Source organism: Cebus imitator, unplaced genomic scaffold, assembly GCF_001604975.1.
Source record: "Cebus imitator isolate Cc_AM_T3 unplaced genomic scaffold, Cebus_imitator-1.0 Scaffold258, whole genome shotgun sequence".
NCBI lineage: Eukaryota > Metazoa > Chordata > Mammalia > Primates > Cebidae > Cebus > Cebus imitator.
The window spans coordinates 2,530,000-2,541,821 of NW_016107573.1; the positions used below are offsets into that span (position 1 = coordinate 2,530,000).

The following is an 11,822-nucleotide window of genomic DNA, read 5'->3' on the forward strand; positions in this document are numbered from 1 at the left end:
AGTGATGCCCTGGCCAGGCAGACAGGGATCATACGGGCCTTGCAGACCATGTGAAGGACTCTGAACTTTATTTTAAAAGCCATGGAAAATTTTTAGGCAAAAGAATGACATGATCAGACCTGGGTTTCTGAAAGTATGCAGTGTGGACAATGGATTGGAATGGTGAGGAATAGAGAATGGGAATAAGGAAACAAGCTAGGTAGCTGTATACAAAATAATCTCTTTTTTACAATAGTTATCTACAACACTGGTATGTGCTTATTTTAAAGAATTCAAGCATAATATAAAGTATTTAAAAAATATATAAATCACCCAAAATTTCACAACTAGAGATAATCATGCTTTTACAGGAGAACATCTTTTAAGATCTCTAGATACTCAAATTTGATATTACTCAAACTATTTTCATTTATTTATTTGAGATGAAGTCTTGCTCTGCTGCCTAGGCTAGAGTGCAGTGACACAGTCTCAGCTCACTGAAACCTCTACCTCCCAGGTTCAAGCAATTCTCCTGCCTCAGCCTCCCGAGTAGCTGGGACCACAGGCACAAGCCACCGTGCCCAGCTAAATTTTTTTGTATTTATAGCAGAGACAGGTTGTCACCATGTTGCCCAGGCTGGTCTCTAACTTGTGGTTTCAAGAGATTACCCCCTGCCTTGGCCTCCCAAAGTGCTGGGATTACAGGCATGTGCCATCACACCTGGCTAATTTTTTCTGTGCTTTTAGTAGAGACAGGGTTTTACCCTGTCGGCCAGGGTGGTCTCAATCTTCTGAACTCACGATTCACAACCCCTTGGCCTCCCAAAGTGCTGGGATTACAGGCATAAGCCACTGTGCCCAGCCCAAACTACTTTTAAAACATATCGTACACACCTGAGGAAAGTTATAAAAGATTAACAACTGAAAAACAATATAAATACTATTTACTTAAGAGTCTAAGTCATCTATCTAAAATTTTGTCTTCTGATCTCTCCAAAACAAGTTATTTTGACTGAGTCAGTCACATAGGTAGTCATTTAGTAAAATAAATTCATCAAACTAGCTACTCTTTGTACATTATACTGCTATTTTAGTATATGTAATACTATAATTTTTTATTTAAGAAGTGATTCTTAAATAAAATTCTATTATAAAATATTCTATTATACTGCGACCTCCCTGAGAGTGGAATCATATATACTCATTTTTATCTCATCCAATGCCTAGGCACAATGTCTGGCACAGATTAAATAGCCAATGTATAAAAAATGTATAGTTAACACATATATAGTGTTTATTATGTGCCAGGTATTCTTCTAAACATTTTAGATCAGTGGTTCTCAAATTATTGTCCCTAGACCAGCAGTCAAGAGCATCACATGTAATTTATCTGAAATGCAAATTCTCACATCAGAAATTTTGAGGTGAGGCTTAACAATCTGTGTTTTAACAAGTCCTCCAGGTGATTCTGATGCAACCTAAAGTTTGAGAACCACTGCTTTAGATTATTAACTCATTTAATCTCAAAAACTTTAACAGGTAGATTCTATTATTATTCCCATCTTCTATGCAAAGAAACTAAGGTACCAAAAGGTACGTTACTTGCCAAAGGTCGCACAAGTATTAAGTAACAGAACTTGGATACTTCAGACCATCTGACTTCAAAACTTGAACTTCTAACTATATTGTACTGCCCCTCAATGAGGGACAGTCAGGAAATGTTGCTAAATGAATGGATGAAGAGGAATGAATGAGCACTCTTCAATAAGCCAGTGATGGCCTTCTTCCCCTCTGAATCTGCCCAAATATTCAGGGCCTTCGTGGTGGCTCACGCCTGTAATCCCAGCATTTTGGGAGGCCGAGGCGTGTGAATCATGAGGTCAAGAGATCAAGACCATCCTGGTCAACATGGTGAAACCCCGTCTCTACTAAAAATACAAAAAATTAGCTGGGCATGGTGGCACGTGCTTGTCATCCCAGCTACTCAGGAGGCTGAGGCAGGAGAATTGCGTGAACCCAGGAGGCAGAGGTTGCAGTGAGCTGAGACCACGCCATTGCACCTCAGCCTGGGTAACAACAGCGAAACTCCATCTCAAAAAAAAAAAAAAGCTATTTTCTTTGAAAAAATTTATCTCTTGTGTCTCACACCATATAGTGCCTCCTTTCCCATACTTTCCATTGCACATGATCAGTATCTTTCTTTTGGCATGCATCCTTTTCTAATGAGCATTATAGGGGTGTTGATCAAAATATCTCTGATATTTTAACATAAAAATATCAAACTGATATTTTAAAAGATGGATATATAGGCCAGATACGGTGGCTCACACCTGTAATTCTAGCACTTTGGGAGGCCAAGGCAGGCAGATCACTTGAGGTTGGGAGTTCGAGAGCAGCCTGGCCAATGTGGTTAAACCCCATCTCTACTGAAAATACAAAAATTAGCTAGGTGTGGTGATGCGTATCTGTAACCCCAGCTACTTGGGAGGCTGAGGTAGGAGCATCACTTGAACCTGGGAGGTGGAGATTGCAGTGAGCCGAGATCACGCCACTGCACTCTAGCCTGGCCGACAGAGTGAGACTCCGTCACACAAAAAAAGTAATAAATAAATAAACATGTAAAGCCCAATATGATGTAGATACTGGCCAAACAGAAAGGGTGCCAATTTAGCCCTAGAGTTGGGCTCCTGGAAGCAACCCTTGGACAAGATATTAACCCTTTAGTTACTGGATTTTGGAGTGTTCTGGATCCCAAAGAGACACTGGTAAGGTGAGGGGGAGGATATTGTTGGGAGCCACATGAGGTCTCAGAAAAGCAGCTATTTACCATTCAATACAGAAATGTTTCAATATTTTAACAGCAAATACAGCTGAGTCAGTATGTAACATCTAATCATCAGCCCTGCAAATGAATACTTATTTTCTGCCATGGTCTATAAGCTCTTTCCACTTCTGTTTTTTCTTTGTATCCCTCAGTCCCTCTGGTCAGTGTTGAATAAGTGTGTTACATAAGTAACAAATGTGCAGTGGAAATAGAAATATATGAATGTGATAAATAATCCAGTGTAAGCCTTCCTGACCTCAAGATTTCTTAAAGAAACAGGAATTGAGGAGTAAAAAGAAGACATAGATGGAGAAAATGGGGGAAAGCGGTGGCAGAAATTTCAAATATTTATAGGCCTTGGCTGCCACTGGAGAGCAGCAGGCATGGCTCTGCTCTACCCTACAGCCATGGGCCTCAGTAAGGGCCACAAGGTGACCAAGAATGTGAGCAAGTTCAGGCCCAGATGCCACCGCAGGTGCCTGACCAAACACACCAAGTTTGTGTGGGATATGATCCGAGAGGTGTGTGGCTTCACTGTGAATGGGCAGCATCCCATGGAGTAGCTCCAAGGACAAATGGGCCTTCAAGAAAAAGGTGGGAACACATATCTGCAGCAACAGGAAGCAGGAGGAGCTGAGCAATGTCCTGGCTGCCATGAGGAAAGTTGCTACCAAGGACTGAGCCCCCTGCCTTGCCCTGCCCTCTGCTCATAATAAAAGCTGAACAGAAAGAAAGAAAGAGAGAAAGAGAGGAGAGAGAGAGAGAGAGAGAGAGAGAGAGAGAAAGAAAGGAAAGAAGGAAGGAAGGAAGGAAGGAAGGAAGGAAGGAAGGAAGGAAGGAAGGAAGGAAGGAGAAAGAAAGAAAGATTTCATTCATATACATCTTGTCTCTTCAACTAGGACTAGAGCCTCCATTTTATACTCTCTTCATAGCTGTCTGGGGCAGCATGAAAGATCAGATGCACTTAAAATTTAAGCTGGATTTTAAAAAAAATTTGAGGTACAATATTAGCTATTGTAAGGGAATAGATTATACTTATGAACCAAACTTAGTTACCAAAATAACTAAGACAGAATAAAAACCAATTATTCAAGTCCATTTTTTCCTTTCATATCTGCAAATTGAATCACCACTATTCTAAATATGTTCAATGCGCTAAATGCCAGATTCTTGTCTCTCCTGTCCCACATCCTGTGGTTCTCTTCCTCTGACTTCAGACGAAATTCTGTGGTCAAAAAGATATGAGTATATAAAAGAGAAAACTGAGTTTTATTTCTTTTTTTTTTTATATAGAGATGGGATTTCACCATGTTGGTCAGGCTGGTCTCGAACTCCCGACCTCAGGTAACTCACCCATCTTGGCCTCCCAAAGGAGTTTTATTTCTAACTGATGCAAAGGAGACATCAACAGGACAATAAAATAAGATAACAAGAAATTAGTTTATGGATGCAAACATAGACACTGTTATACTGTTAAACATGACAATGAAATAAAAGTCTAATTTTTTTTTAAAGAATAAAAGACAAGTCTTTGATTCCGATGTAAATTTAAAAGTATTCTTACGTATCTCTTTTCCAAAGCATCAAAACAACCTTGAATCCTGTCAAGAAATAAATGTTTGATGTCAATTGGACCACATGCAAAGCCAAAAAATTTCCAAGTACAGAATTCATTTACATTCTTTGTTTTGATGTACAATAAGTTGATAACCATCTCACCTTTCCCATTTAATCATTTTTTAAAACTCCCAGCAACTTTTAATATGTTGATAGAACTTTATAAATAACAGTGAGCAATTTTTTTGGATCCCGTAATGTTTAGTACCCTTTCATGCATATGATAAATTATCAATTTTTAAAATTTCTGTGGGTACCTAGTAGGTGTATATATTTAATATTTCATCACATTTTTAATTTTTATACAAGTCAATTTTCTTTTGAAAACAAAGCTAAATCAGTGTCTTAACAATATATTGAGTTATAATTCTTACAAATTTCTATCAAATTACTTTTAAAAAGAAAGAAGGAAAGTAGGCCAGATGCGGTGGCTCATGCCTGTAATCCCAACACTTTGGGAGGCTGAGGAGGGCAGATCACAAGGGTCAAGAGATCGAGACCATCTTGGCCAACATGGTGAAACCCCATCTCTACTAAAAAATACAGAAATTAGCCAAGCGTGGTGGTGAATGCCTGTAGTCCCAGCTACTAGGGAAGTTGAGGCAGGAGAATTGCTTGAGTCCAGTGGGTGGAGGTTGCAGTGAAGTGAGATCCTGCCACTACACTCCAGCCTGGCAACAGAGCGAAACACCATCTCAAAAAAAAAAGAAGAAAAGAAAGAGGGAAAGGGAAAGTAAGAAAGAAAAAAATGGTATTTAAAACAATGATCTTACTAAATAAGGTTTTATGGGTAATTTCAGCTGTAATAAAAATATTATTATTCAACTTTTGTGGAATTTCTATTACTTACCATCTGATAATATGCAGTGACCCAGGACATTTTTTATCTTCTCGGAGGATTTTTAAACTGAGGTCTACAAAAACAGAAACACAGTCTATTTTTATCTACTAAATGACTGCGGTACTAAAATTGTCCATGCTAAATAGGATATTTCCTTTAACTATTTATTTATGTAACTTATTTAGTTTTATAGCTTATAAAAACATTTTGGATCTCTAAACATCTACTTTATAAATAAATCCTATGGTAATAAGTAGCTTAGTCTCAATTTTGATTACAGTTAGGAGTTTCCCAACTCAGCACAACTGAGTTGGCTGCAAAATCAATTTGTGTCCCTTCTTTGCCTCTATTGAATTCTAAGTAATTATGAGGTAGTGTTGAGACTATCTCCATTGACCAACTTAAAATATACACCTCGATCTCAGTCATTTCTGTGTTATTTCTCTCCCTCTCAGTGAAAAGAAAGGAATAAAAAATTTCACATGGATTATTCTCAAGTATTTGTTTTTATCTAAAATCTACTTTTTTATACTTAGGAAGAATGGGAATATCATATTAAGAGTTTGGGTTTTGGCCAGGCTCACCCCTGTAATCCCAAGACTTTGGGATGCTAAGGCAAGAGGATGGCTTGAGCCCAGAAGGTCAAAATCATCCTGGACAACCTAGTGAAACCTTACCTCTATAAAAATAATAATTTAAAAAAATTAGCTGGGCATAGTGGCACATGCCTATAGTCCCAACTACTCAGGAGGCTGAGGCAGGAGGATCACTTGAGCCTGGAAGGTAGAAGCTGTAATCCTGTAATGATCATGCCACCACACTCCAGCCTGGACAATGAAATGAGACACTGTCTCAAAGTAAATAGAGTTTTGGTTTAAAGCAATCCAAAATCAATCACTGATTCATGTGCGATTTTGCATAAGTAACTTCACCTTTTCATATTGTTTTCCTATCCTAAATTGATGTCACCTGTATCTCCATCAAGGGATATGAAAATTATTCCATGTCGATATAACATTCAGAAATTACCAGAGAGTGACACAGGAGTATTAAGCATTTTTTGATATATATTTCTTTAAGACCAAACATTGAAAGGGAAACATGTAACTTCCATGATAACTGTCACAAAAAATAAAGCTATAGGGAATATAGGGATATAGTGTATCACTGCCATTGTCTAGGGTAGTGACTGGCACACAATATGTGTTTATTACCAAAAATATGCCTTTCTCAATTCTATGTTCCAGACAAAAGGGAAAACTGCAACTATATGTTAGATATAAACACATTCACTATTACAAGTTTGTATCTCATAGACCAAAAGATGTATAGCACATATGCATTTTACTGATGCTCTTACATTGCTTATTTTTTTTTTTTTTTTTTTTTGAGACAGAGTCTCACTGTATCACCCAGGCTGGAATTCTGTGGTGCAATCATGGCTCACCAGGCTCAGATGATCCTCCCACCTCAGCCTCCAGAGTAGCTGGAACTACAAGCGCCCGCCACTATGGCCAGCTAATCTTTTGTATTTTTTTATAGAGACAGGGTTTCAGTGTGTTGTTCAGGCTAGTCCTGGACTCTTAGGCTCAAGCAGTCTGCCCACCTTGCCTCCCAAAGTGTTATGATTACACTTTGGATTACAAGCATGAGCCACTGTGCCCAACCAAGAGAATTAGACTGAAATGAGGCCAAGGTATATCATTAAATACAAATATAAGAAATTTAAGATTAGATTTTGAAAAATAACATCTTATAAGGCAACTTGTAACTCTTTATATTTATTTTCCAAATGACAGTTCCCATTTTAGTGACAAGTCAACAAGATTCACAATCCGGCTTTTTTTTTTTTTTTTTTTTAATACTTTAAGTTCTGGGATACATGTGCAGAACATGCAGGTTTGTTACATAGGTATACATGTGCCATGGCGGCTTGTTGCGCCCATCAACCTGTCATCTGGGTTTTAAGCCCTGCATGCATTAGGTATTTGTCCTAATGCTATCCCTCCCCTTGCCCCCAACTCCCTGACAGGGCCTAGTGTGCGATGTTCCCCTCCCTGTATCCATGTGATCTCATCGTTCAACACCCACTTATGAGTGAGACCATGCAGTGTTTGATTTTCTGTTCCTGTGTTAGTTTGCTGAGGATGATGTTTCTAGCTTCAACCATGTCCCTGCAAAGGACATGAATTCATTCTTTTTATGGCTGCATAGTATTCCATGATGTATATGTGCCACATTTTCTTTATCTAGTCTATCACTGATGGGCATTTGGGTGGGTTCCCTGTCTTTGCTGTTGTAAATAGTGCTGCAATAAACATATGTGTGCATATGTCTTTATAGTAGAATGATTTATAATACTTTGGGTATATACCCAGTAATGGATTTGCTGAGTCAAATGGTATTTATGGTTCCATATCCTTGAGGAATTGCCACACTATTTTCCACAATGGTTGAACTAATTTGCATTCCCACCAACAGTGTAAAAGCGTTCCTATTTCTCTACATCCTCTCCAGCATCTGTTGTTTCCTGACTTTTTAATGATTGCCATTCTAACTGGCATGAGATGGTATTTCATTGTGGTTTTGATTTCCATTTCTCTAATGACCAGTGATGATGAGCTTTTCTTCAGGCTTGCTGGCTGTATAAATGTCTTCTTTTGATAAGTGTCTGTTCATATCCTCTGCCCATTTTTTGATGGGGTTGTTTGTTCTTTTCTTGTAAATTTGTTTAAGTTCCTTGTAGATTCTGGATATTAGACCTTTGTCAGATGGATAGATTGCAACAATTTTCTCCCATTCTGTAGGTTGCCTGTTCACTCTGATGATAGTTTCTTTTGCTGTGCAGAAGCTCTTTAGTTTGATTAGATCCCATTTGTCAATTTTGGCTTTTGTTGTAATTGCTTTTGGTGCTTTAGTCATGAAGTGTTTGCCCATGCCTATGTCCTGAATGGTATTGCCTACGTTTTCTTCTAGGGTTTTTATGGTTTTAGGTCTTACATTTAAGTCTTTAATCCATCTTGAGTTAATTTTTGTATAAGGTGTAAGGAAGGGGTCCAGTTTCAGCTTTCTGCATATGGCTAGCCAGTTTTCCCAGTGCCATTTGTTAAATAGGGAATCCTTTCCTCATTGCTTGTTTTGTCAGGTTTGTCAAAGATCAGATGGTTGCAAATGTGTGGTGTTATTTATGAGGGCTCTGTTCTGTTCCACTGGTCTATGCATCTGTTTTAGTACCAGTACCATGCTGTTTTGGTTACTGTAGGCTTGTAGTATAGTTTGAAGTCAGGTAGCATGATGCCTCCAGCTTTGTTCTTTTTGCTTAGGATTGTCTTGGCTATATGGACTCTTTTTTGGTTCCATATGAAATTTAAAGAAGTTTTTTCTAATTCTGTGAAGAAAATCAATGGTAGCTTGATGGGAATAGCATTAAATTATAAATTACTTTGGGCAATATGACCATTTTCACAGTACATAATCCAGCTTTTTAAACAAATAAGATTTTGAAAAATTGCTGAGTCCTAGGTACTTAGGTTTTTTTGTTTGTTTGTTTGTTGTTTTGTTTGTTTGTTGTCGAAGCTTTGCTCTTGTCACCCAGGCAGGAGTGCAATGGCATGATCTTGACTCACCACAATGTCTGCCTCCAGGCATTGCACCCACCACTATGCCCAGCTAATTTTTGTATTTTCAGTAGAGACAGGGCTTCACCATGTTGGCCAGGTTGGTTTCAAACTCCTGACCTCAGGTGTTCCACCCACCTCAGTCTCCCAGAGTGCTGGGATTACAGGCATGAGCCATCACACCTGGCTGGTACTTGTTTTTATAATAAGAGAAGAAAAGGAACCAGAAATGGCTTGTAATATAAGGCAATAAGATAAGTTTAAGGGCACTGAAACAAAAGGAATGAAAGTAGAAGACCTGGCAATTGAGAAAAAAGCTGGAACTGATTAGAATAATAATTGTCTTAATATCCATGTTAATCAACAAATGAGTTTGGCATTTTTTCCCCAGCATTTTTTTAAATACATTAACAGGGAGAAAAGTGTTTCACCTTTGAACTTCCTCAATGCCAAAGTGTACCTTAAACAACAAATTCAATTAAGGCACAGAATAGTGCAAATCTACAGCGTTCAAATAGATTTTGATCTGGCTGTTGCTTTTATACTGGCCTTGTCCAAACAGGTTTCTTTTTTCCTTTCATCTGTCACCTGGCATCTAGCCAGGAACTAGTAATTCCTACGAGTAAAATCACTACACACAGTAAAATTAAAATGGAAAATGGAATAGCAAATTGTCTTGAAGAACAGGCCCTTAAGTTGGAATTAGCACACTTTGTGAGAAGTGAAAGTTTTATTACTGCTAAATAGAGAAAGGGGCTACAACAGCCAAAGAGACTATTTAGTTTAACTTTACCATCCAAATGGCGTTCTCCATAAGAGCTCTCTGGAAACAGGCCCCTTAGGTATGCTATACATGAGATGGAAATAGCAAAAAGTTTCTTCACGATTTTCAATGACTCATGCCCATTAGTGATTTGGGATGGGAAAACTGTTTCCTGGAAAAACAACGAAGGCGAAAAAATATTAGTATTCTTTAATATATTCAGTCCAGCACATCATTACCACAGATATAATGAAAAGATTTCTCAAGACTTCAAATTTGATATCTTTAAAAGTAATCAAAAGGAAACAGAGCTTTGAATATTATATTAAATTAGATCTTCATAGGCAAGGCAGAGCAAAAAGGCAGAAACAATTACCCAAGTAATTCAAGACTAAAACAATTTATTTCACAATGATCCATGAATAAGAGGCAAAACTGGAGTTTTACTATGATTATATAATCTCCTTCCCTCTCATACGCTCCTTGGACCCCACTGCAATCTGGATTTTACCCCTCACTTTTCTATGCTATTCTCTCCAAAGTCACCAAATACAATCCTATCGTTGACCTCTTCTCATTCCTCATAATATATAACTTCTTTGTATTATCTGTCACTATTACCCACATACTGTCTTCTTCTCCAGGGTACCATAACACTATTTTGGTTTTTTACCTATCCCTTCATATCTATCTAAGTCTCTTTTATTTTTTCTAATTGTTCTGTCCTTTAAATATTGGTTCTCCCCTTCTCCCCCAGGACTCTGTCTTCAGGCTTTTTCTCTTTTTAGAGCTGTCTTCTTGAATAATCTCATCTAGTTTCATAGCTTCAGCTACAGCCTATACAGAAAGGATTTCAAATCCCTATTTCTGTTCTGAGTCCCAGTTCTATACTTTTATTTCTTGAACATCTGTGCCTAAACCACCTTGTAGATCCCTTAAACTCAGTTTATCTCCACCACCCCTGGCTAAAATCTGATCCCAAGCCTCATTCTCAGACTAGTGAATCAGCATTATTCCACTCATCCAAGCTAAAAGCAGCTTCATCTTTGTCTTCTCTCTCCTTCATACCCCACTAAATTCTATTAATTCTCTCTAAAAGAGTTCTCAAATCTATTTTCTCCTTTCCCTTCTCACTGCCACTGGCTTGACTAAGGACAAACTCAATTCTCCCCTTGATTACTGTAGTAGTAACTGATCTCTTTGCTAATAATTATTTTATTCAATCTGTCTTCCATATTGCCATCAGAATTAATTTTCAAGGACACAAATCTTTTCATGATACTCCCAGTGTTCATTTAGAATAGAGTTCAAGTACCTTAGAGTGGGATTTGAGAACTGTCAAAATCTTATTCTTGTCTAGCTCTCCTGCCTCATCTCACACTCCTTCCTCTCTGCCCACACTCCCTTGTTCTCTCCCATGCACCCTATTCTCCAGCCACGTGGAACTGTGGCTATTCATCTACTATTCTACTGCCATGTTTTTCCATACTTTTGTGTTTTGCTTAAGCCAGAGCTCTGAGGAATACTAAGCTTTTGTAAGATGTCACAAAATGTTCTGTTAGAAGTATCAATACTAGCAATAGTTCCTCACTAAATTTTATGTGTGTGTATATATACAACATAGTAAACAAACTTAGATCATTGTTCTTAAATTATTAGTCTTCCTTAAGAAATAGCGTGCCATAAAAGGAGTGTGATAAGAGAGTGACTGATACACGAATTTGTGACTTTTGCTTCAGTATGTAAAGAGTGTCTACCAAGAGTCATCTTGCATATAGAATATTTGCTGATGGGTAGGTCGTGCCAGTATCTCAAATTATCATTTTGACATATGTTTGACGTACTATGTTTATTGTATACACAATGTTTATTGTGTTTATGTATTAACATAAAAATAAAAATTTTATCTGTTTGTCATTATTACTCCATGAAATTGCTTTTTGCTGTCTTCTTTAAGCTAAGCAGAAAATATGTCTCATGAATTCCAGCTGGTGTTGTGTTAATACATCATAATTTTAAAGTATTTTCTAAATATTAACAAATTAGATTATATTAAACTTTAGAACTGCTGTTCATTAATATACTATTAAGAGCAAAGAGGCAACTCAAAGGTGAGAGAAACTATTCTCAATACATAGGTCTTACAAAAGATTCATATCCAGAATGTATAAAAAACTAAAA

At 37.6% G+C, this 11,822-nt stretch overlaps 1 protein-coding gene across 1 annotated transcript in view; it reads right to left on the reverse strand.

Moving 5' to 3' along the window:
• HORMAD2 (HORMA domain containing 2) overlaps positions 1–11,822 on the reverse strand; it is an 80,804-nt gene that overhangs the window by 62,543 nt on the left and 6,439 nt on the right. Inside the window, exons 2-4 of the mRNA XM_017499644.2 lie at positions 9,672–9,813; positions 5,271–5,334; positions 4,368–4,404 (exon numbers count right to left, since the gene is read on the reverse strand). Coding sequence (XP_017355133.1) covers positions 4,368–4,404; positions 5,271–5,334; positions 9,672–9,813 — 243 coding nt within the window. The remainder of the gene's footprint in view (positions 1–4,367; positions 4,405–5,270; positions 5,335–9,671; positions 9,814–11,822) is intronic.